The 26,949-nt window shown below is 46.0% G+C and overlaps 1 protein-coding gene and 1 long non-coding RNA gene across 3 annotated transcripts in view; one reads left to right on the top strand and one right to left on the bottom strand.

Annotated features, from left to right (window-relative positions):
• Positions 1 to 6,029: 6,029 nt before the first annotated feature.
• LOC146810192 (uncharacterized) lies at positions 6,030 to 23,133 on the bottom strand. Of its 2 annotated transcripts, XM_085617179.1 has the most exons (3): positions 20,070 to 23,133; positions 10,716 to 10,848; positions 6,030 to 8,654 (listed from the first exon to the last, which is right to left on the bottom strand). In XM_085617179.1, the coding sequence occupies exon 3, from the start codon at positions 8,259 to 8,261 to the stop codon at positions 7,347 to 7,349; it is 915 nt and encodes a 304-aa protein (XP_085473305.1). In that variant the 5' UTR covers positions 8,262 to 8,654; positions 10,716 to 10,848; positions 20,070 to 23,133; the 3' UTR covers positions 6,030 to 7,346. The 2 variants fall into 2 exon arrangements, with proteins under 2 accessions (XP_085473305.1, XP_085473304.1); XM_085617178.1 differs by lacking the exon at positions 10,716 to 10,848 and having other exon boundaries at positions 6,072 to 8,654; positions 20,070 to 21,341.
• Positions 23,134 to 23,222: 89 nt separating this feature from the next.
• Positions 23,223 to 26,949, top strand: part of LOC146810193 (uncharacterized) — a 37,425-nt gene continuing 33,698 nt past the window's right edge. Inside the window, exons 1-2 of the long non-coding RNA XR_014965642.1 lie at positions 23,223 to 23,287; positions 23,629 to 23,800. This is a non-coding gene — a long non-coding RNA (uncharacterized LOC146810193). The remainder of the gene's footprint in view (positions 23,288 to 23,628; positions 23,801 to 26,949) is intronic.

Genomic DNA, 26,949 nt, shown 5'->3' on the forward strand with positions numbered 1-26,949 from the left:
TCATTTTTTGGGTACAACGGTGCTGCAGTATCTTTGGTTGTCCATTTGTGGTTCTAGAAATACTCAAACTCTGACCAGGAGTATATTTACAACTCAATTCAATTCAATATAACTTAATTTGAATGCCTGTTGTATCCATAAAAATGCAACAATAACATTACATCCAACTATTTACATTAAAAACCATAAACATACATAAATATGATGTAAGATGGATAAAGAACTTTAGAGATCCAGCTCCCTCAAAAGTACATAAAGTGCAAAATCATGCATCAGAGCTATACAATATTCATATATTCGTGGATCAACATGCTCCTACAGCAGCTTTCAAAAAGGCACCCAGCAAATTGTCTCAGCTTCTTCTTTCAGGTGAAGAGACAATTCATGTGCCTCTATTAAATGTCTAACTCATTGTTTCTTTAAAAAAGGGACCAGAAAATAGATTGTATAAGATAAAACCCACCAAAAACATAAAATGTGACATTGACTGTCCTGAATTGCCATCACGGGGACATAAGTGAAAAATCCACATTAATGTTAAAGTCCAGGCGGGAACATAACAGATATTTTGCTGTACCAACCCTATACTGAAATAGAAGGCTTTGTTCCCACCACCCTCTCACTCTAGTTAAGGTCATTGCCATGTTATCTGAGGGGGCGAGTAAGATGTAATTTGACGTGCTCTCCTTCACGGTTACCTTACGCAGTCTATTGGATCTGCTAGCAACTCTTTTTTATTAATATTTAAGTTGTTAAGTGGATCATCAAAAATCTGTTCAAGATTGACGGAGCATAATAGGGATCTTACACTAGCTAGCCATAGAATTTCAATTCCCTTCTCACAACTGACGCAATCCTTAATGATGTTCCTGGTTAAACAAGCATTTTCATTTTTCCAGATGGCAAGCTATAATAATGGAGGTTGGGACTTTATGTAATCCCCAATGTATGGATGCCTATTTCTCCATGTAAGTGGAAGACGAAATAGGAGCCATACGGGCCTTTCTGCAAAATCTGTTCCAATTGAACTGGGTTGCAATTCTGAAATCTCCTGATGCTAGTGCCATACGTGGCCGCAGGCAAACATTGAGTTTTATATATTTGCAATAAAGAAGGAAGAGCACCCCCACCCTTCGGTTGCGGTAAGAAAAGTAGTGCGAAAGTTGATTTTGCCTGCTTTGCGCATTCTGTGGGCCCCACGAGCCTGTGGCTCGACATGATATTTGCAAATTGGAAAAAGTACTAACTTGTAATAGCTTGTTTTATTGCCTGCAGAAATAGATGATAAGTGATGTTTCTTTGGGCCACAGGCCATAATAAAAGATTAGTTTAAATGTGTTTGTAAATTTAAGGTGGTCACAAAATCAACAAAGCCCTGTACCAGGTGTCATAGAGCGTTCGGTGTGCAAGCCAATGAAACTGCACCATCCGCATATGAAAGTGTAGGTATAGGGGAGTCAATGATCAAAGGAACGTCTGGGGTCATGTTCATTAAAAACAGGTGAAGGTTATTAGTATATAATATGAATAAAAGTGGTGCTAGTATTAAGTCTTGGTGGAGTTCGCTATACGGAAACTCCGCGAAGTGCAAAGAAAACCTCTAACACGCTACACAGAGCTCTGCGAGCAGTTAGATAAATTCCGTTTGCAGAGATTTTCAGTGCCAGGTGCTAGTCTGAACTGTGCAATCATCGCGAACAGCACCATGCACAGCGCAAGCGGGCGCTGCTTCATTTCTGCCGCTCGAATAGATTTTTACTTGAGCAGAAGCTTTCTCAAAGCGAACGGATGGTTTCTCAATGCGAGCGGTCCGCCAACTTGATGTTGATAATCGAAAACGAGGAAAAATCTTGACAGGAGGTGGATTTTCCTCCCTCACGCTCACCAACTTGATGGTAACGAATGCGAGCGAGGAAAAAAACTCTGCTTCGCTACGTGAAGCAGAGTTTTTCAGAACTCCGCGTAACACGGATTGTCGAAATCTCTGCAAACTCCGTGAGCGGAGCGGAGTTCACCACCCACACTTAGCTGGTGTGAAACCTTGCCTCACTCCTTACGAAACGTTTATTGGAGATGAAACCTCACCCTCTGTGGTGATTCTAACGTTGGCCTTCATGTGTGTGTGCAAATATGCGAGAAAATGCACTAATGCCTCATCCAGTCCCTCTGCCAAAAGGTTTCGTCCAAAGCTTAGACCGATGTACACAGTCAAAAGCTTGGGACAGATCCATGAATTCTAAAATAAATAAAATACGCTAGTGACTTACATGCAATTGTATATTTTGCTATCATCAGTGTCAAGTTTAAGCATTTTTCGACCGTGCCAATATTACTCCTAAACCCCTATTGACAGATATAAAACGGACAATGCTTCTACCCAGTCCTTAAAATGGTTGTATAAGATTCTACATAGAATCTTAGCCTTAGTGTCGATAAGGGAGATCGGTCTATAGCAACCTAGGGTCCTATTAGTATGGCGGGCAGAGGCACCACTGCAGTGCTGGCGGAAAATGCTCACGCCCGCCATATTAGAATGGCCAAACATAGCCCATTTTCCGTCCGTCACGGTGCGACGCGAACCGCCATCAAAGTGCGCCCGCCACCGCAGCGGTGGGAGCCAATGGAGACTCACAGCCGTGTGGAATGACATCCCGACGACTGTACAAATCAGGATGCCCCAAACAGCCAGTCGCACCGCAGTGGAGAAACCGCTCAACCAGAGACGGCAGAAGCACAACAGCAGAGCGCGAAACCAGATTCTCAGTCCCTTCCATCCGGTCCCGACCGCAATGGATCCAGACATCTTTCCGGTGTTGTACCTTATACATTACCAGCAAGTCATGGACTGCCGTAGATGATGCCGCAGGTACGCAAACACACCACTCTGCACACAACCACAACACACAACTCATGAGCTGATATACGGTTCCTGTCCACACCAGACACTCTGGTGGGGACAGGAACACATCTACAAGTGTACCCACACATGTCTCACCTGTCACAAAATCACCTCTCTGCATCCAGGTCACCCACCAACTGTGATTTTGATGCAATGTCCCGGTCACGTCACCGCAGCGGTGAAGACACAGAAAAACATGCGCACAATGTAGAAGGCAGGGCCAGTGCCAGGCATGGGCAGTGCACAAATATCATAGGGCCACACCTGCAGCCTCCACACACTAGGCCCCCCCAAACATGAAGGGACATGCCATGTGCTCTTGTGCTCCCCCATGTAAATAACCACCCAGCTAAACCCACACCCTGCACCACACACCAAATAACTAGGGAGACATCCTCAGCAGGTGGGGCTGCAGAGGACCACACAGCACAGAAACACAGGGCCAGGGCAACCCTCACCCCCCACCTACACCACACTCATGGCAACAAAACAAGTACAATCACAAAATGAGCACACATACATCATAGGAACAATCACTCAACTGAACACACAGCCTGTCAAGTCACACAGACATACCCCACACTGACACACAGCCACAAACTCAGACCAGATGTCAGCATCAATGGAGGACAACAAATAGGAAAGCTAAAGTGAGGTGCACACTTATGGAAGCCCAAGGAGCCAACCACTAAGCATGTGTACATCACATGCAAGATAAGGAACATATAACAACACCCTTAGCCCATCAAATCACACATGACCGGCACAGTGAGTAAAAGCAAACCACAGTCACCTCTGCGCAAAAACTCAGAGAGACAGCAAGGCAAACCATGTATAGGCCCAGGAATTAAAGGACATCTCTGGAGTCAAATAAAGAACAGCCACACACCTGCATCCAACTACTTGTCAGGTGTGTGTCTGCAGCACAACACACAGGGCCCATTGTTACACTCCATGGCTGTCAAACACAAGCAGGATCCTTCACACATCACCCCCCCCAACCTCACACCTGCAGCACACAACACCAGTGTCAAACACACAGAAGGCTGCCAACAATGTCCAGTCAATACACTGACAAACAATCACACTCCCTGGGGGGCATCCACAAACATCACACACACACTCATGGATGCCTGAACCAATGCTTGCACAAAAACAACAGCCAAACACAAAACTCAAAACCAACATACACAGATGTACAAGAAGACCAGACCTGACCTGTTTGAGCAAAACTGTAGAAAGGCAACATACCCCAACACAGACAAGAAGTGCATCATCCCAAAACAATCATGGACACAAACTGGGACCGATGGGCCTACAATTAAATCCAGACAGACATACCACACCACCCATCAAGATAACATGTTGTTAAAGTGTACTACATGCATGCACATGCACGATCCTGACAAATGACAGGTCACATATGGGAGGAGAAAAGCCCAAGGATGCACCCAAAACATTCCCAGGAACAAGAATAGCCCAAGTGCATATGACAGACACACATGTAAAGCACACTACACTGTAAACCCACATCTGAAGGAATCACAACACACTAACAAAACACACACACTGACCTGCAAATAGAACATCACACACAGAGCATCTGTCAGCTGCAAGAGACAACCCATCCCAAACACTGCACACATCAACATCAAACACACAACAGATGCACATGCCAATACATCACATTGCAAACACAGCAAGACATCAGGGGTGCACGCCAGGCAAGGACAAGGCAACATACACTCACAGCACTGCATGCACGACAAGCAGTGTGTGCACACCAAAAATACCAGTCACACACAGATATGAGTGCACAACATGAACCCACACAACGCTAATCAGCACAGCACACAGACAACATCACAGTCAGGAAGTGAAGCAGTACCTCAGCAAACACACATACAGCTAATCCAACACATACAGATGCACAAGTCTGGGACATCCAGGTGAAAACAACATGACCAGAGGCTTGTGCAGCACAAACAGTAGAACTTCATGAGAGCAACCATGGCTGAGAAACAAGACAAGAAAATCACATATAACCAATTGGGAAACTGTCCTGAGTGGCACATTGGTCCTGTGCACAGATCAGCACCACAAAGTATAGTGTAACAAATGAACTGATGGGGAGGCACACACACTGGCAACCCAAGGAGACAGCTGACATGGGAGTGAAGTGGTGTGTATGCCAGTAGTGAACAGGTGAGGAGTGCCCCATACAAAAATAGATGGTGTGCAGACTCACAATGGGTAGGCATCAGAAGCACAGATAGGGGATGGTATGACTCCACACCCCACATGCTATATGGAGAAAAAAAGCCCCAACTGACAGCAATACATTAGAAAACACACCCACAATGTCAGTGTGGCTGAGCAGGTCAAACTGTGTACAAACAGTATCAAGACACATGGCTGATCAACAAAACACAACACTGACTTGCCAGTCACATACTCTGCATACTCACATTTGGCACCAACAAGTAGGTGTCACCCAGAAGTACAAGGACACACCAACACACTGCACAGTGCACTACCTACAACTCCCACATGTGCACACAATCACCAGCACAGGGCTGAACAATCCAAACAACAGGCACTCAACTCCTGGGTGACACGTGTGCAGTTGACATTGCAGGGGCACACACTCACCAACACTACTGACAAAGTCAACCCCTTCACACTGCACACTTACTGACCACCCAAGTGCACACATTGAATTTGACCCATGTGACTATGATGCCTGGCCATCACTAGATGAGCATACACCAATACTGCTGTGCACACATCAAGAAAGATCACACAGACATGATGACCCTGGCCAGCCACCCTGCAAAACTGAGGATAGCATCCCAATTTGTGCTGCCAGTGCATACAAACATGACATGTGTAAAATATAGCTAACCTGACCAAAGATTGATCATGATACCAGTAGTTCATCATAAACCAACATCATTGCACCTCCAAGCCTTAGAGTCAAAAGGAACTCAAGTGCCTGTCACCTCTGTAAAACCCTGAAAAAATGTAACAAGCCATTGGCAATGTTGAAGTGGCATGTAGAGCATGCGTCACAGTAAACCATACCCACACAGAAAATGCTTTATTTAGCAAGGACACTGACAAAACAGGCAACAGGAGTAACTGTCTTTATTCACATAGTACACAGATAGGCACCAAAAGTAGACAAGAGCAAGGCCAGTGGCCAGCACAAAGTGCAGATGAGGTAAATGAGAAGCTGCACAGGGAATACTTTAACACAGCAAGGAGCAATAAGGCCAGTGGCCAGTACAACATGCAGATGAGGTACATGAGACGCTGCACAGGGAAGGGGCAAACAGCAAGGCCAGTGGCCAGTCCAAGGTGCAGAGAATGTCCATGAGAAGCTGCACAGGGAAGGGGCAAACAGCAAGGCCAGTGGCCAGTACAAGGTGCAGAGTAAATCCATGAGAAACTGCACAGAGAAGGGGCAAAAAGCAAGGCCAGTGGCCAGTCCAAGGTGCAGAGTAAGTACATGAGAAGCTGCACTGGGAATACTTTAACACAGCAAGGAGCAACAAAGCCAGTGGCCAGTACAAAGTGCAGATGAGGTACATGAGAAGCTGCACAGGGAAGGGGCAAACAGCAAGGCCAGTGGCCAGTCCAAGGTGCAGAGAAAGTCCATGAGAAGCTGCACAGGGAAGGGGCAAACAGCAAGGCCAGTGGCCAGTACAAGGTGCAGATTAAGTCCAAGAGAAACTGCACAGAGAAGGGGCAAAAAGCAAGGCCAGTGGCCAGTCCAAGGTGCAGAGTAAGTACATGAGAAGCTGCACTGGGAATACTTTAACACAGCAAGGAGCAACAAAGCCAGTGGCCAGTACAAAGTGCAGATGAGGTACATGAGAAGCTGCACAGGGAAGGGGCAAGCAGCAAAGCCAGTGGCCAGTCCAAGGTGCAGAGAAAGTCCATGAGAAGCTGCACAGGGAAGGGGCAAACAGCAAGGCCAGTGGCCAGTACAAGGTGCAGAGTAAGTCCATTAGGAACTGCACAGAGAAGGGGCAAACAGCAAGGCCAGTGGCCAGTCCAAGGTGCAGAGTAAGTACATGAGAAGCTGCACAGGGAAGGGGCAAACAGCAAAGCCAGTGGCCAGTCTAAGGTGCAGAGTAAGTACATGAGAAGCTGCACAGGGAATAGTTCAACACAGCAAGGAGCAACAAGGCCAGTGGCCAGTACAAAGTGCAGATGAGGTGCATGAGAGGCTGCACAGGGAATGTGTGAGACTGTAATCTGCCATGGTCAGCAAAACAGTTAGGGGGATGACAATGGCCAGTCCAGGCACTGCTGTGGGAGAGACAGGTGTGTGAGGGGATTTGGACTCAGACTTGGCTCAATCGGATTGGGAGGTGGCTGAGTGTCAGAGCAAGTTGGAGGACTGGACAGGGGAGAGAGAGGCCTAGCTGAGGTAGAGGCATCAGTGCCTTTCAAAGCCGGAGGGCTGCTTGGGCCAGGTGGCAAGGTGGCACAGGGAGGTGGAGTCATGCTGCCGTGAGACGCAGTGTGAGAGGGAGAATGTGGAGGGCTGACTTTCCACTTCATTGGGGACTCGCAATGGAGGTCTGTTGGTGGGAGGAGTGGTAGTTGTTGGGGCAACAACAGGCACATTCTCCAACAAAGCTGCACCAGGGGCAGACGGGGGCCCTCCCTCTGTGGACCTGCTTGATCCGGAGGTACGCTTGGCCTGGCTTTGATTTTTCTCCCCCATCACCTCTTGAACAGGTGAACCCCCTACACTGACCACCATCACCTGCTTCACAGGGCTCTGGATGGGAGTTGAGGTTGTGGGTGAATCTTCCTTAGCGGCCTTTTTCTGTGGGCCCTTAGCTGGCACCAGCTTCACAGCAGGAATGGGAACTGACTGCTTTTCTTTCCGAGACATTTTGGGGACAGGAGAGTCCTTGGCTGGGGATGCCTCTGAGACATGTGAGTCTGAGGCCTGCTTCTTGGCTTTACGCCCCTGAGTGTCGCCTGAAGGGCTTTTGCCTTTGCGCTCTGGGGTGACTTTGGTTTGTTGGGGGGATGGTGTCTGCGCTCTGCCCCGCTTGGGCTGCTGCAGTTGGGTGCTGCGTGTGCTGTATCGTGAGCCTGAGATCTGTGGTGTGTGGTCACCATCATCTGGTGCAGCCACTGGCATGGGTGTGGCCAAAGGGACTGGACCTGGACTCTGAGACGGTTCCAGCTGAATAATTGCTGTAACTGCGGAGGACAGAGACTGGACAGTCCGGTGAGGACCAGCCATGTCTAAGTGCATGCCCTGCATGAAAGCAACTACCTGTGCTAATTTTCTGTCGTGGTCTTGGAAGGCATTGATGAGAGTTGTCTGCCCCATACACAGCTGGCACAAAAGGTCCACAGCCTCAACAACGATGGCAGCAGGGGAGACTGGGGCAGGGGCAGCAGTGCCTAGGGTGAAAGACACTCTTCCCTTCTTACTGGTGCGAACACGGGCACCACTAGTGGAAGTAGTTGGGAGGATGGGCACTGGACGCTGTGGTAGAAGAGGATACAGAGTTACCGCTCCCTGTGCCCGCCAACATAGATGCGTCACCGCTGTCGTCAGATGACATAGAGGTTGGTGTCTATGGCTGTGATCCGTCAAGCAGACTTCTGTCCTCCTCCGAGGCGCTAGTCACATCAGTGTCACTGTGCTCATGTGTAGCAGTTGTGCTTGATGCATCACCACTGGTGTCAGTCCCCTGTCCTTCTGTGGCCACGGTAGATGCTGCAATAAATAGAGATGTTGGGTCAGTTTGGTGGCATTAACACAAACATCATATGCAAGCAAAGCACTAAATAAGATGATGATATACCCATGTCGCACACCACCCTGGGCAGTAACACTCACACACAGATGATACACACATCTGTTCCCATCCATGGGATGTCCCTAACTACACCAACATGTATGGAGAGGGGCATAATTGTGCCCCCAGCCGACTGCACAACTGGATTGCGCCTCTTTGGCTTTCAGTTCATGTTTTTCATCCATTTTTAATCCAATATTTAACCACGTAAACCATGCTTTATATGTTTTTCCTTTCATTCCACATTTTTAATCCACATGCGGGATTTTGTGCTATTTTCAAAATTTCTGATGTGAAAGCTGTGCCCATCCGGACCTCTTGCTTAAACACGACAAGTGCAGGAATTCATTCAAAGCAGCGTTTATTTTAAAAGACCAATGCATTTCGGGCCCCAAGTGCCCTTCATCAGGGTGCGCTAGAAATAACAATAAAACAAACATTCATTACCAACACAACAATGTTTAACATCTAACATCATTGCCATGAGTCAATGTACTATATGACATTAATTACGTCTCCCTCACTTTTTTCCTTCATTAAACCCCGTAAGGGAAACGGTTTAGATATTACCCCTGTCAACATGAAAAGCTAATTTTCCTCCTTACTAAATTCCCAACAATCCCTTCTATTCTATAAAAATTATTCACCCCTCTTCTGGATATGATGTGCATTTAAATGAACTATTTTGCTCATTCCCTACTTAGTATACTTAAACTGATCAACAAATACATTCATCATGCATGGGAGATTCAGACACAAATGCATGCAGGTATGAGTGTTGACCCAGTACCTGCCCATCACATACACATGCAGGATGCCAGCACAGAAAGCTGTGTGTAGACTGCCCACATCGTTTATCCAGTTTGTGGGTGGACAAGACATACATCACATTTTTTGTTTTGAGGCAGACTCACTGTGTCCAACACAGCGCAGCCCCCAATATCCTTGCCCTGTGAATGTCTCCATGTGTCATGTGTGGCACATTTAGGGACATGGTCTCACAATCTCACACCCTTCTTACAAGGCCTGTTGTGTGCAATCTACTTGCCCTGGAAGGTGGGTCAGATTGTAGTTGCATGCTGCATGCTCAACAACCTGGCCTTACGCAAGGAGATCCCCCTGGTCTTGGATGCTGATGAGCAGCCAAGGCCTCCGCCTTCAAACCAACCCTAGTCCAGTGACGAGGATAGTGGAGAGGAGGAAGGTGTTGACCTGCGTCAACAGCTCAACCGCTACTTTACTTGAAGGTGAGTGACAATGTACAACGGACCCATTGTCTGATGATGTCGCTGTTGTTGGCAAGGTGTATGTCAGCTTTGTGAGTGCAGCCAGTTGTTAACTCAGTGGTGGCTGACAATGTTTCTGTGACAGGGTAGTTCGGCACATCTACAGGATGTTTATGTCGGCACCGTTGCTCATTGTGATGTGTGCATAATGGAGTAGCTTGATGGGAAGTGTTATGTGATGTCTGTGATGCCTACCCCTGACTAGTGAATATTGTTCTGTTGTGTTTTCCTAGGTCACTTCAGCCTCTCCTTGCCTACATACATTCCATACTCCAGGTACATTGTAATCATGGTGAAGACTGCACATCCTGGAATAAACACGGAGCAGAAATAATGACATGTGTGTAAGGAGTATTTATTTATAATGGTGAAGGTGAGGGGGTGAATATTTACATTGAGGTGATTAGTGAAGCAGTGAGTTGTCAGTTATGGTACATGAGACAATCGAGTAGTCACCACATTGATGTGGTGACCCAGTCCAACAGACAGATGCCATCCACAAGGCAGTGTGGGTAAGGACAATCCAAAACAGCCAATGCAGTATTGAAGAGAGTTGCCATCATGGCTTGCTCCGTGACTGGCGTTTGGCAGGTGCTTTGCCGCAGGATACTCCCAGGGATTTCTTGGGATGGCCCCTTCGTCGTTTGGCAGGGGGGGACTCTGCTGCATGGCCAGTGGGGTCTGAGGACTTACCCCTCTCTGTGGCCGCAGGGGAGGAGCTCCTCTACTCTGAATCCCGGGAGTCAACATCCGAGAGTCCATGTTACGACGGTAGACTGGCTCTGCAGGTTGCTGGTGTTGTCCTCTGCAGTCAGTTCTTGGTCACCTGTGGGAGAGATGGGAAATGGTCATTGTAGTGCACTCCGCAAACTTTGTGTTAGATGTATATTATTCACTGTTTATACACCACACAGTTGACTAATCATCACATTGTTTGTATGCACACTACTGTGCCTCCTGACATGATGTTGAAGTACATGCAGTACTTGTCCATGGTGTGACGTGTCAAAACATTCCATGCGCCAAGTGCATATTTTGTGAATACAGAGACACGTTGCCATCTAACGACTAGCATAACGAAGAATTTATGTGAAGCCTCTTTGTCGATTACTCTGCCTGGCAGACGTTACATCTGAGCATGAACTGGCCATAGTTATCTCATGCATACCTTTGTCATGTCATGTGCAAATCTCGATTTTTACCACCGAACATGCTTTCTTTGTTTTCTTATGGTCCTTGCTGCTCTGGCCCCATGGCACTTACACATGGCATTCAGGGCTGTGCATGATTGTGCACAGCCTTTATTCTACACGTGAATTGGTGTGTCACACTTTGGTTGCTGTGACAGTTACATTTGCTTAGCTGTCTGCACACTGTAAGTGGCAATATGATCTGTGTGTATTTTTGTGTGATGAGAGGGCTGGGGTGTCATATGGCACCATGCTTTTTGAGAGGAATGGCTGGGTGCATGTACTGTCTACTTACCTGTACTGTTTTCACATTTGGGTGGAATCTGTGACACAACTCTCTGGAGTGCTCCATCCTGCTCAGGGGTGGGACAAGAGAGCATAAGGTGGCTACCTACCTGTTAGTGTGAAGTGAACAATACATTGGCTGACACATGCTTCGGGGTGTGTGTTTGAGTGCTCCCTCCTGCTCAGGGGTGGGACAGGGGTGCCTGGTGGGAGTTGTAGTGCAGGCCTCCCACCCCCAAAGAGCCCTCCCTGGGTAGATGGCTACCTACCTGCTAGTTGAGGATGAACCTTATATTGGCTTCCAACTGTTTCTGGGTGGGTGTGGAGTGCTACATCCTGCTCAGGTGTGGGACAGGGGGGCCTGGTGGGAGTTGTGGTACAGGCCTTCTACCCCCAAACAGCCCTCCCTGGGAGGATGGTTACCTACCTGTTAGTTTGAAGTGTACAATGCAATAGCTGAGACATGCATCTGGGTGGGAAGGATTGCTCCATCTTGATGAGCTGGTGAACAAGGGGGCATGGTGGGAGTAGTACTTCCCACCCACAAACACCACTCCCTATTAAGATGGCTACCTACCTGTTAGTTTGATGTGAGCAATGCAATCCCTGCCACATGCTTTGGGGTGGGCTGCCCCATCCTGCTCAGGGGTGGGACAAGAGAGCATAAGGTGGCTACCTACCTGTTAGTGTGAAGTGAACAATACATTGGCTGACACATGCTTCGGGGTGTGTGTTTGAGTGCTCCCTCCTGCTCAGGGGTGGGACAGGGGTGCCTGGTGGGAGTTGTAGTGCAGGCCTCCCACCCCCAAACAGCCCTCCCTGGGTAGATGGCTACCTACCTGCTAGTTGAGGATGAACCTTATATTGGCTTCCAACTGTTTCTGGGTGGGTGTGGAGTGCTACATCCTGCTCAGGTGTGGCACAGGGGGGCCTGGTGGGAGTTGTGGTACAGGCCTTCTACCCCCAAACAGCCCTCCCTGGGAGGATGGCTACCTACCTGTTAGTTTGAAGTGTACAATGCAATAGCTGACACATGCATCTGGGTGGGAGGGATTGCTCCATCTTGATGAGCTGGTGAACAAGGGGGCATGGTGGGAGTAGTACTACAGTCTTCCCACCCACAAACACCACTCCCTATTAAGATGGCTACCTACCTGTTAGTTTGATGTGAGCAATGCAATCCCTGCCACATGCTTCGGGGTGGGGTGCCCCATCCTGCTCAGGTGTGGGACAGGGGGCATGGTGGGAGTTGTTGGGCAGGCCTCCTACCCCCACACAGCCCTCCCTGGGAAGATGGCTACCTATCTGTTAGGTGAATGTGAACCATACAATGGCTGACGCATGCTTCTGGGTGGGGGGAGTGTTACATCCTGCTCAGGGGTGGGGCAAGGGGGCCTGTTTAGAGCTGTAGTGCTGGTTGCCTGGACACATACAACCCTGTATATGTTGGCTACCTTGGGGGTGATTCAGATGGAGTGAGTGTTACATCTGTGGGACATGTGTTGGATATTGTGGTGCATGTGAATGTTCTTGGGCCTTGCAGATGTAGCTTTGTAGTTGTGCTGGACAGTACATAGCAGTCTAATGGTCTACATGTGTTTGTACTTACCAACCTGCACTCCCACAGCTATTCCTGTGTGACTCTCTGGATGCAGTATGGCAAGCACCTTCTCCTCCCATGCAGTGAATGTTCTTAGTGGAATGGGAGGGCCACCGCCAGTCCTCTGAGCCAGCTCATGGTTCTTGCTCCTCTTCTTTTTGACATCACTCTTCGGGTCATGTCACTGCTTCATGATTTCCTATTTGTGGCACGGGGTGGTCCCTACTGCATTGACCTTGTCGACTATCCTTACCCACAGTTGATTTCTGGTGGCTAATGGTGTCTGTTGGACCAGGTTACCAAACACTTGTGGTTCTACCTTGATTATCTTATCTACCATAACTGTCAACTCACTCTCTGTGAATTTGGGCATTTTCTGTGGTGACATGGTATGTGATGTGCAAAGGGGTTAGAGGTGCAGGTGTGTAAGTGATGGGAGTGGGGGTGATGTGTAGGGTGTGTGATGTGCAGAGGGGTTAGAGGTGCAGGTGTGGAAGTGATGGTGGTGCTGTGTATGATATGAGTAGTGATAGTGTGTTGATTTGCCTCCCCTTTCAGCTGTGGTGTTTGTCCCTTCAGTTGTGGAGTATTGCAAAGGATTCTAGTCAGTGAAGGGGCTGGTTTTATGCTCAGCTATGTGGGTGTCAGGATGGGGTATTGCTGTCAGGTGTGTTGTGCGGGTTGTCCTGGGATATGTACTTTTTAAATTTGCCATGGGGTTTTGTCTTTGGGATGTGTTAGGTGTTTTTGGGGGCAGGATTAGTTTGCTGTGTGCACTTGGTGGCCTTGTGTTTTTTTTAAGTCGACCGCCATTTTTTTCACAGAGCGTCCGCAGCGATGGCTATGCTACAGACCTTCCGCTGGATCTCCCATTCATCACTGTTTGCGACCGTGGCGATTGGAAGCAGCGGAACGCACCGCTGTCACATCGGGGATATCCTAATTTTCCGTGCGGTGTCTCCACTGTCCTGGTGGCAGTTGGGGGTGTTTCCGCCATGAATCCGACTGACGCGGATGGATTTTAGCCTTTTCTGCCCGCTACGGGTGGTTTTTCGTTGCCTCATTCCGCTGCGGTCTGATTTTTTTGATGGGGGATCCTAATTGTACCGCCAGTCTGGCCACGGTACCAGCGGGCGGTGGATTTCCGCTAGCATGGCGGTCGGGTGGTTTTCCGACAGCCATCCTAAAGCACCCCTTAGTTAGGTGCGGTCTCCCTTTTTGTAAATTGCCATGATGATAGACATTGACCAAGATTCAGGTAGCGGGGTGTCCATCAAACCATTAAAAATTTTTAAAAAGATTTAAAAAGATATATTGGAAAACCATCGGTCGTGGAGCATTCCCACTCAGACTTTGAGCAATTGGTTCCTCCACTTCATCCATACAGACCGAAAAATCATTACAATGGCCCTTCACTTTTTCTGTACTTGGATCATCAACAAAAGCATAGATTTTCGAAAAGTGTGCTTCCCAAGTAGGACTAGCAATATGACAAGTTAATGGTGTTGCCAATTGTTTTGCTCTCCTTAGTGCAGATACCTCAATCCAAAACTTTGTCCAGGTGCAGGAGCCCTGCGGGAATAATTAGGCGCCTCCGGGCGCTTGTGGTATTGTTGGTGGCTTCCTGCCACAGGGAGAACTAGGGCCTGAAGTCCTGCCCCACGGCCAGCAACAAGCTTTCTATCAGGTGTCATTTATTTTGTCACTGTAGATTTATGGGGGTCAGAGGGAACTTCTTGGAGCTTTGAAGACATCAGTTCCTCTTTCTTTTGGATGGAGGGAAGTCAGGACCACCGATCCAGAGAATGCCCCTCAGAAAAAGACAAAAGGCTCAGGTAAGATTTTCTATAATGGTATGAAGGATACCAGGGTTGTGGATTGTAAGGAATTTTCACCAGTGCCTACCTGCCATCACATAGTGCTCCCATTACCAAGTGGGCACCACATTGAATACTTGTGTAGGGGGAATTAGTCTCAATTAAGCTTTAGGTTTGTGAAAACAACTAAAAAAGACACAACTTGGTCAAAGAAGCACAATATAGTATTCCTTAATGGAGTATGGAGAGCTTAGTGTTCTATTTCTCCCTGCTCCCTTCCCCTCCTCCAGTATACAAGCCCGTACCTGGGAAAGTCACGCTCCTGCCCTGCTCCTCCAGGAGCATGGCAGGGGAATTCATTGTGACATGGCCTCCTGGCTTCTCAACACCCTCTGGTTCTGTTCATGATGCTTCTGCCGCGACTTCCTCAGGACTCCACCCGACTCTCTGGTTCTCCGCCGTCCCCAGCTCAGCTACCAGACTCTCATTGTATCTGACTTCTTCAAGCTCTGTTGTTCAAACCTACTTCAGCAATGCATGGTTTTTCCATGGAAGCCACAGTGATCCATCGTCGCACTACCCTTTCTGCTCCCTCGAATCTGCTTCCTCTTTCTTGTCATTTTTGGCTGTAGTAATTTTACAAGTGCACTTTGTGATAAGTATGGGACTTTTTGTCAGGGGGTGCCAGTTACGTACTATTATTATTATTATTAATGGCATTTATTAAGCGCATGGTTGCACAAGGAACAGTGCGTCCCCGCGCTGACAATCCCACTAACATCTAACACGTACTAAGCCCTTCCTAAGTCTTCCTTTCACTCCTCCCAGTTTGGAGTAAATATTCCCCACTTTCCAGCCACTGCCCTCTGTCTCTCCCATATTTACCACTAAAATATATACTTAAATGTGCTGTGATTCCAGAGTCAGGCGAAAATCTCTTCACAGAAAAACATAAAAGAGGAACCTCCCTATGTTTGTTTGTAAATAGCATTTTGTAGTATAATAATTGTACTATTGTAGTACTACTAAATGTGCTACAAAATGCAATTTGTGACTAGGCCCCGTACTCTTTTACTTCCTGTGGGGTCTTCCTATTCTGCCCTGAGCCTTCTACTCGGAATGTTTTACGTTATGAACGCAGTCTTTACACCGTGATACGTTTACAATGCAGTCATTACATTGCAAGTCATTACAATGACTTGCGCTAGAGGCGCTGGACTTAGGAATAGTATGATTTACTATTCCATTCTAGCCTACTTAACAATAGGGTGGGTGTTGGAAGAGTAAATCATACTATTCTTTAGTGTATAGCACCATCCAATGCAAGTCATTGTAACAACTTGCGTTGTAATGGCCACGTTGTAAACGTATTGTGGTGTAAATACCACATTGTAATGGATGTCCCTTCTACTCTTATTCTCCTTATCCATAGATAGCCATTTTTAAAATCATGCCACCGTTGTCCACTTCTTCTTCTTTTTGCATTACTTTGTCAAGGAGTAGGCATGATAAACAATTAGCAACTACATTCCCAAGCACAAGGGGATACTCTAAAGTGAAACTGCAACCCTCTAATCTCAACACCCACATGGAAATCCTAAGTAAGAAGCCTTCAAACCCTTTAGTGATGAAGGTATGAATCAGAGACGTGGTAGTTATGTAGAACAAAAGCAGAGCCCAACAGAGGATAATAGAAAATATCTTGCATCCTAAAAACAAGTTAAATCCTCACACTGCTGAATAGTTGAATGTGAGCTCCCTTCAAAGACCTGGAGGTAAATACCACCATGGGCTCATTACCAGTGCTTAATTTGAGCCAAGGGTTTTCGGTGCTCGGCACTTGCACTTAATTGTCAACATCAATGCTTGTGACAGTCTGCCACATTGTGGTGCTGGCTGACTAATTTAGAGATGAGCACAAAAGCAATTGTTGATTAATTCAGTATAGACTGAAAATGACTGTTACCTGCTGCCCACGCCATTCTTATAACTTTGGGAGCCTGGAATAGTCTGAATTGCCATACTTGTAGGACTGTGATGGTTAGTATTTTTATTGGTACTATTAATTACAGTGCTGGCAGGGACAATGTGTGGTGCAAGCTGCACTGGTCTCCTGACGAGTGCTCTAGCACTTATTTCTTTACAAATTAAGCACTGCTCATTACAAGTTGGTCTACGTTTGTAGCAGAAACACTGTTGGGTGGAAGTAAGATTATGAGCCGGTATCTCTGCTGCAAAGTTCTGCCATTATGCGTTTTCTTCCCGAAATCAGGAATAACCTTTTGCACCCAGATTTACCATGTGTTTTTCCTAAATATTTTTCAGCATTTTGGTGAAAAGAGTGCTAATATTTAGTAACCATCAGCGGGACTGCAGGTGCCCCTCACATTTTAGGAAATTAATTTCTCCTGATTGGATTTTGTGTGTTTTCATGTCAATTTACTTATTAGAATCTGCTCTTTTATCTAAATTGATTTGGGATTTGTATTTTGCTGTATTTTCACTTGATTATTGGTTGTGTGCTGCATAAATACTTTATCCATTGCCTCCACATTCAGTTTGGCTACTTTTGTGCCATGCTATCAGAGTGTTACGTACAGGTTTATGTAGTGACCTTTGTGCTTTTAACTGAAAAGGATTCTGGTTATTATTTGATGTTCTCACCCACTTCAACTAATACTCCGATTTCTTACAGGCACTTAATAGCTTTCCTTAAATTAATACATTTATTAGGCACCCATTTACCGTGTAAGCACACAAAAAGCTATTTTAGTAATTTTTTTTACACATTGGGTTTCTGGTTGGCAGGGGTATGCATCCTATCCAAGCAGGAACCCCAATCCTGGTGAGGGTAAGTCGGATCCATACCATAAATTAACCTGTGCTCAACCACTCATAGCTTGGCACAGAGCAGGCAGACTTAAATTAAGAGGTGATGTGTAAAGTATTTGTGCAACAGTTCAAACAGTAGCACAGTGAAAACATCACAAAAATACTCTAAAATAGTTTAGAAAAATAGCTTATATTTTTATGATCAAAACAAGGCCATAACAACAAAAAGTATAGCCTGAGTTACGAATTTTTAAAGATTAAATGAAATTGTAGTGCCTAAAAGCTTAAACTGCCAACCGAGGCTATCCGGTCGTGCTAGACCAGAGTAAATCCAAAAGTTCCGGCTGACCGTGAGAGAGCAAGGGTTGGATACAGGGGCCAGCCTTCACCCACTGCAAAGTACCTTGGATGTGTCATTGACAGAGTCGAGATGCGGGAAGCAAGGAAATGATGCATTATCGTCAAACCGCTGGGTTGAAGGGGATGCATTGGCACTGTGCTGTGCAAAGTCAGAGATGCACCACAAACCAGAAAAGATGCGCCATGAAGCCTGCAATGCAATGTCCGTGGTCTGTGCCGCAGCAGCAATGTGTCGGCATTGAGAGAGATGTACCGGTTCTGATCGGAGCAATGCCGTTGATTCCTGGGTTCTGGCAGTTGCTGCACTTTCTATACACTTCCAAGGCCTGACGACTGGATTGGCATCACGTGGCAGGGCTGGACTTGTAGCAAGCAAAGTTCAGGTGCTGTTGCAGGTTGATGAAACAGCATCTGAACTTTGTCCCTGAGACTTAGAACAGTGGGCAAGCCAGCATGCCCTTGAAGTCTCTCTGGATTCAGTGAGACGGGTCCTGTGCTTCCTTAGCACGGGCACCAGGGCAGCACAGAAAAAAAGCAGTTTTTCCAGAACAGCAGTCCAGCAGAGTGGCAGTCATTGTAGCAGGACAGAAGTCCTTCCTCCTTGCAGTGTTCTTCACAGATCCAGTAAAGTACTGAAGTGGTAGGGTCAGGTGTCCTGTTCTTATACCCAGTGGTGCCTTTCAAGTGGGAATGACATCAAAGAATGGCTTTGAAGTGCACAGAGGTCCGCCCTCTCAGCTCTAGCACCAGACTCACTCCAGGGGAGTATGCAGCCCTTTGTTTGGGGACAGGGAACAGCCTATTCAGGTGTAAGTGTCAGTTCCTCCCTCCCATCCTACACAGGATGATCCATCAGGAAGTTGATGGCCTCTCATTCACACCTAAGCTCCCTTTGTGTGTGGCTGCCAAGAGGGAATGCACAAAGTCCAGCTGTCACCCACCCCAGACATGTATTGGAGACAGGCTGCAGGCACACAGAGCTAAGAGCAGAAAATCCCATCTTTCTAAAAGTGGCATTTTTAAAAGGGTATTGATAAATTTGACTTTACCTGTGAAAAGAGTGCATCATTATCATTCCAATTATATGAAATATGACAGATCTCAATCAGGCATTACATCTTACGAATAAGGAATTAGCCTATGAGAGGGGTAGGCCTCACAGTAGTGAAAAACAAATGTGGGTATTTTTCACTGCCAGGACATGCAGAACTTAAATGTAGATGTCCTACCTTTTGATTACCCAGCACCCTGCCCTATGGGTCAACTACTACTATTACTTATATGTAATAAAAAGGGAGCTTAAGGGGTTTTAAATGCCAAGTCGACGTGCCAATGTAAACTTCACACAAAGGCTCTGTACTTTTTGTGTGATGTAATGCTGTTTCTGACTAGTATGACTGGGATCCAGCTAATCAGGACCCCAGTCTCTCTGCATTCTCTCCTAAATAGTTATGGTACTTAGGTACATCCCAGATTGGATACTGGGGTACCCTTATCAGTCCCTAGTATGTGGTACTAAGGAAACCAGGGCATAGGTACCACAGAGGTCCCCCATAGGCTGAAGCATGTACTATGCCACCAATGGGAGACAATTCAAACTACCACTACAGGCCTGCCATTGCTGCCTGTGAAAGCTGGTGCTAGCACCACTTATGAAAGATATAGTTTTCCCTATTTCTAGGGTCACTGCACTTAAAACCTATAAATCACCCCTACAGCAGGCTGTTTCAATCCTGATGGCAGGGTGCTGGTTCTAAGTGTGAGGGTGCCCCTGCATGAGCAGGACACCCCTACAGCCTTCAGAGTCCATTCTCCCAGGTTGTAAATGAGGCAGTCATATAACATATAGAGGGGCACTGGATCATTACGTGATGACCATCTTGAAACTGGCTGTATCGAACCCTGTTGTGTTTGGTATCAAACATGTTGGAATCATATTTCCTTAGGGTACTTAAGGACTTACCTGAGAGTGGGTCCCTAGATTCGCCGTGGGACATGATTCAATTCAGACATCACTTCCGGGCACTCTAGACTTCACTGGACTTCGCTCTGGGCATCAAGGCTGCAACCGGGAAGACTTCTGCTGCTCCTGATCACTTCGCCCTGCTCGTCTGCTGCAACGTCTGTGCCTGTGCTCCATATAGGTACCCGTTCAGGGCTTGTGGGCATCCAAGCCACCTGAAGGAATCTCCCTTGAAGTAAAGGAGTCACTTCCCTACATCTGCAGGCACCGCAGCTCAGCTGACTGGTTAGCTGATACAAGGCTCCCACGGACTCCAAAAGGCTCAGCAACACACATGGTGGTTCTTCACAACCCTAGAGGTCTGTTCTGTCCTCTCATATCAGTATCCCTCGTCGGAGCCATAGGAACTGAAACCCTGTGCACCATGTCGACTTGCAGTTGCAAAGGCTTGTTGGCTTCTTTCCACCAAGATCTTCGGGCTCCAAGTAGCCCCAACCTCAAGCATCTCCAGTGACCAAGATCTTTGTCCTCATCAAATCACTTGCATCGTCGCCTGCATCTTTGGTAAGCTGCTTAGGGTCTTCTGCCACTCCAGTGCCTCGGGCCTGTAGGTCCCCTTGAGGGTCACCTTTGAATTCTTTTGGGCTCCCCTGATTGCATGGTGCTCCCGCCGGACACTGAATCTCAACTCTTGACATCCGACGTGGGAATCTTGTGTATGGCTCCTGGTCTTCCACATCTTTGCCTGGTCCACAGAGCTGCATTTTCAAGGTCACTGTCAGCTCCCCTGTAACACCTGACATCACTGGGCATTCGTCTTCCGTGCCTCGTGGTCACTCCTGAGTGGCATAGACTCTGCCCTCTCTGTTTGCAGGTTGTTCACATCTTGAATCCACCTTTGTGTTCCACCGAACACTTTCGCCTTCTCCAGTAGCCGTGGGCATCTTTCTGAAGTCCTCCATTGGGTTCAACGGTGCTTTCTGACACCACTTCACACCTATGCAGCCGGCTTCCCTGGTGCAAGTATCCTGTTTCTATTGCAAAGTATTGTGTGAATCTCCGGCTATGAGATATCTGAATGTGTTAGTGAGTGTCTTATAATAAATACATATTTTAATAAATACACTGTATGATACTTTTTCACTATACCTATAAGTTTATGTTCTGGTAAAACAAGCTGCTTTGCACTCCTTCTGGACTAAGCCTGAAGGCTGCTCTCCACAGCTACCACTGTGGGGCATATTATCAAGCCAGGCAGAAAACTGCCGCTAAAATGACGATAATGGGCTTGATAATATGCTCTATGGAATTCCAATTGAAGCCCATGTTAAATGTGAAGGACGTCTAACATGGGCTTCAATTGGAATTCCATAGAGCATATTATCAAGCCCATTATCACCGCTTTAGATGCAGTTTTCTGCCACTAATGCGGCGATAATTTTATCACCTGTCTTGATAACATGCCCCTTAGAGAGCTTTCTAAGGTTGTCTAAGACCACTAAAATCACCATAAGAGATGTCTGGGCTGTTGCAGGATGCCTACTTACATAAGAGTTCATCATATACCAGGCCAGCTTCTCACAGGCTCTGTATTGGCAGGCATGAGACATGTTTAAAGTGCTACTTATATCGATGGCACAATGAGTGCTGCAAGCCTAGTAGTTGCATTTAATGTACAGGCCCTGGACACATCGAGTACACTCTACTATGGACGCATAGGTAAATTAAATATGCCAATTTTGGCTGAGTCAAACAAACCATGTTTAGGGGAGAGAGCACATGTACTTTAGAACTGTTTGGCAGTGGTAAAGTACTCAGAGTCCTAAGACCAGCAAAAAGAATTCAGTGAAATCGGAGACAAGCAGACACAAGGTTTGGGAGAAAGCCACCTGAAGGCTGGTAGGTCTAAAAAATCCCAAATGCAATTCATGTTCACAACTAGTAATCATACTGAAAGTCTGGCATTGATTGTGTCCAAGGATGTAGCTTGGACACCCTTGTGACATGATGTAGAACATGACTCTTAGCATGATCCCTAAAACTGCTGCATCATCCTGCTTTGCTACTGAAACAGAGTGCCCTCCCTATATGTTTGTAAAATCAATTTTTGAGGTACAGTATCATAAAGAATTCTATGTTTACAGATGAAGATCTTTTTTCTGGAAACCACTGTGCAGGTGCAATAGTGGTTCAATGACAAATTAGAAAGCCTAGCAAGATCCTGAGAATGGTAAACTAAATGGGCACAAGCTACAATTCTCCTACAATCACCATCAACAAGGAAAAGTTTAAAAACGTTTGGGCTTACTAAAAATTATAACAGATTAGCAAGAAAGTTTGCCATGATTGTCAGTCCTTCTTTACGTCTGTGTGAAATTACTTTTTAGCTTGATTTTCTGTTGGAAATTTACCAAGTGACTCAGATAAGGAATGAAATAAGCAGGAAATGTCATGAGCATCCAAAGCCCCATCCATGCTAGGGTTTACTAGAAGGTAACCCGTTAAAGTTATGAGTTAATCTCCTTTAATACAAATGTTGGGAAACATTGTAAACTGTACTTAATGTTGCATGGTTCAGTTCTAGAATAATATTGTTTAGCCCTTATTCCACATAATTCCGGCTAGGGTATGCATGTGTACTTGTTGTTTAATGAAAACTGTACATGGTGTTATCCAAGGGGTATTTAATTTATGGGTTTTCACTTGCACGTGAACCTGCTTTGATTTTGCTGCAAGTTTCCCTCACATGTTTGAATTAAAGCTGACAACTGGAAAAAACACGTGAGCTGTACTCCGGAGCAGTTCCTCATTAATATTCCATGTGTTTAACTGAACCGCGTGAAACACGAGTCCTTGGAAGCCCGCACGAGCGGTAGAAGAGTATTTAAACTGCTCGCATCGTCACAACGTGCTTGGTCTCGTCAGTGGCAGCATCAGCACTTATCCGATTCTCCATCCCTGATCGGCGGCTTCCTGTGTTCCCTTGCGACTCTGCCGGTGAGATCTCTGGCGTCCTTGCACTCCCTTCCCAAGCCTCCTGTCATCTCCGGTGGCTTCCTCATTCTCCCGGCAGGCTTCCGTGACTGCTTCCGGCACAGTCTTCGTCTCTCCACAAACCGGATCTTCTTCCTCCTCTGAATTCTTCCGGTGACACGATCCTAAGGAAAAAAGAAAAATAAACAGATAAGTGGAACTTTCACAATTATCAACAAGCTTCGGTGAGTTCACTTTTGAAAGTATTTAACCGTGTAACAATAAGACTTGATAAAGCGCTAAATTCAATTATTCTTGAAGAAACTATCCAAGAGAAAGACTATGTTCAAAAGGGCGCTGGAGCACAAAGTTATAGCTAAATTAGGCTAAGAAATAGAGCCACGATAAAGAGACAATTAATCGCACAAGTAATTGAAATAACTTTTGTGGACTCAGCATTTGTTACAGAACTTTATTTACAGATATGCTAATGGTTTGAACGGTATAGCAAGTTATAACAACTTGCAGAATCTATCTAGCAGAGTGTATTCAGGGCTATTTGTTTATTGTTGTTTTCTTTTCACAGATAAAAACAACTGAAGAAGTAATACAGTTGTTCAAGTTACAAAATACAAACCTGAGAGAGTATTCCAGAGAACAAGTGTTTTTAGAACGTCTTAAGAAATCTATCGGAGGTCTGGAGAATTATCCTTCTAATCCAGTCCCTGCTAGAAGAAAGTGGTCCAGATCCCAAAGAGGTACCGCACTCTCCAGGAAGAGTCTCTCTCTCTCTTTCTCTCTTACTCCCATTCCCACTTTCCCCTTGGGGGGCTCTCTGAGTGGCAGAGTGTTAACTTACTTCTGGCGCTTGTGGAGTTCCCGAGAGGACTGGTGTTCGGTAGTCATCATCAAGACCAAGGAGAACAGGTGAGTGTTATCCTTGACAGAAGACCAAGCCCAAAAACTATGCTCTTTTTGACAACGACCAAACATGGAATATCCTGCGGGGAGATTACAACTCACACAGCTCACTGAAGTTATTAGGAGACTACAAGTAGAGATGCAGCAATTAAAACATGAAAATTATGTTCTCAAAGATGAACTAGCTAAGAGTAGAACAGGGTTCACGCCATGGAGAGAGCGAAAGGGTCCAGAGACACGTCCAATTTTGCCCCCCCCCAAGTGTAGTCCACAATCCTTGAATATGAGTTCACAGCAGCCTGAGCAAAATATACAAGTAACAGTGGTGTCTCCTACCCCAGTTCCTTTAGCAAACCCAGAATGGTTTACTGGAGATAGTTCCCGGTTTGCGGCTTTCATGAGCCAATACCAACTTCACTTACTCTGTAAACCCCACATTTTTTATTCTGATTCTGCAAAAACAGCGTTCGTGATTTCATACCTAGGTGGAGTAGCAGCTAATTGGGCTATTCCCCTGATAGATACTAATAATCCCCTTTTACAAAATTTCGAAAACTTTAAAGAAACTATGACACGTTTATTTGCCCGTCATGTTTTTGTGCAGTCCAGTGACAATGAGCTTTTAAACCTCCGTCAAGGCACTAAAGATCTCCTTACATATATCACTACGTTCAATCGACTCCTTGCTGAAACACGTTGGCCAGAGGAGAAACGTACCTCTTTGTTTTACAGAGGTCTAAAAGATGATTCTCTGGCACACATAGTTGAACTACCTGACGATTATGGGGAATTTGTTAATCTGGTTGTTAAGCTCGACCATCGGTTACGTGAGAGAAAGGGAGAAAGAACCAAAACTGACTTTCGTCCCTTAGTACTAAAATCAGAAATAAAAGATAAGGAACCCAAGGGTAGCAAACCAGAACCTATGCAAAGAGGTGGCGTGAGAGGTCCATTGTCTCTTGAAGATAAAGAAAGAATACGTAAAGAAAAATGATGTCTTTATTGCGGTAAGGCGGGGCATTTTGCCTAGGCCTGGGCAAAAATGTTGTTCCGTTCGCGAAAATTGCGATAATTTTACATTTTCGCATTCCGCGGAGAGCGCGAAAATGTCAAAATTTCCACTTTCCGCAGCTTGGCGATAATTTGTTTCTTGCTCGCGCTGTGAAATAATACATTCTCGCGCGATCGCCTTACCTGAATCCCTGCGCTCGCCGACAAGTTTTCTTGATCCGGTCGCGTTCTCCATGAGATGTTGGATTGTTTTTAGCCATTTGCGCTGTCTCGCGACAGTTCGTGCCCGCAGTGACGTCATGCATCGCACGATCACGTCTTTCTTCTCGCGATCATGCACCGCGAGACAACTCAAAACAAGATGGCCGCGCCCGCGAGCAACCACATGGGTAAGTTGGCGACCCGCAACCATGCAGAAAATCTCGCGAACATGCGGGGGAAAAAATTCCGCATCTTCGCGATATTTCCGCTTGTTTGCGATAATTTTAAACATTTTCGCGATAATTTGCGAAAGTGGATTTCGCAAATTCCGCCCACCCCTATTTGCCAAGGAATGCTCAGCAAAACCTCAAAATAAGAAAAACGTAGCTTTTTCACTACTAGAACACCTTGAATCTGGAAACTGTCTCGAAGAAAGCAGAGGTCGACTCTTCGAGAAAATGAATAAAAAAGATCTCAAAACATATATTAAACATTAATAAAAGCATACCTAGACACATGATGCTTTTAATGACAGTCATTATCCCGGTCCAACAAAGTCATATCTTGCCTATTTTAGTAGACTCCAGTGCAAGTGGAAATTTATTTGCTATCCGGTTAGCCCAAAAATTAGGAATTTCACAAGTACCAAAATCTGAACCAAAGCCTGTGAGAGCTGTAGATGGCTCTGCACTATCTTCAGGATTGATTCGATTTCATACTACCCCTTTGACCATAGTAAGTGAGAATGATCATACGGAACAGATAATCTTTGATTTGATTGATACGCCAACATTTGGAATAATTTTAGGGATACCTTGGCTAGGAAAGCATAACCCTAACAATGATTGGGTTCAAAGAACTGTGAGACTTGATTCAACCTTTTGTCGAAACAATTGCTACCAAGAAGCTCAAGATCCTATATATCCCTTACACTGTGCTTGCACTCAAGCTGAACTAGACATTTTACCCAATGACTATATTGGGTAAATGCAGACGTCTTTGATCCAGTCCAGGCTACTAAACTCCCACCCCATAGAGTTTACGACTGTAGGATTGACTTAATACCTGGGGCCCCTTTACCTTGTAGTCGCATGTATGCCCTTACGGAACCTGAAAACCAGTACTTGCGAAGTTACCTTGATGAGTACCTTGAAAAGGGGTTTATACGTCACTCCACTTCCCCTGTGTCATCTCCACTCTTTTTTGTAGCCAAAAAATCTGGAGATTTTAGGGCTTGCATAGCCTATCGCGCAGTTAACAAAGCCGCTATCAAGAATCGTTACCCTCTTCCTCTGATTCCTGTCCTCTTAGATCAAGTGAGGGGTTCAACAATATACAAGAACATTGATCTTCGGGCGCGTATCATTTGACACGCATCAAAGAGGGTGACAAATCAAAAACTGCGTTTCGCACAAAATTTGGATTATTCGAATATACTGTTATGCCGTTCGGGTTATGTAATGCCCCGGCAGCATTTCAGTATTTCATAAACTAAATTTTTCATGATCTCCTCGACGTCTGTGTGATAGTCTACATAGACGATATCCTTATTTTTTCCAAAAATAAAGAAGAACATGTGGTCCACGTAAAAACGGTGTTACAGAGATTAAGAGAAAATTCTCTTTATGCTAAACCCGGCAAATGTGTCTTTCATGTCCATTCGCTGGAGTTCTTGGGATACATCCGGTCACCTAACGGTGTGACTATGGATCCCAAGAAGGTCGACGCTATTCTTAATTGGCCCATCCCTACCTCAGTAAAGTATATTCAAAGG

This window comes from Triturus cristatus, chromosome 7 (genome assembly GCF_964204655.1).
Source record: "Triturus cristatus chromosome 7, aTriCri1.1, whole genome shotgun sequence".
Taxonomy (NCBI): Eukaryota; Metazoa; Chordata; class Amphibia; order Caudata; family Salamandridae; genus Triturus; species Triturus cristatus.

What these genes read in the sequence shown, in the direction of transcription:
- LOC146810192 (XM_085617179.1), bottom strand. Translation starts at nt 8,261, where the DNA reads ATGGGGCAGACAACTCTCATCAATGCCTTCCAAGACCACGACAGAAAA.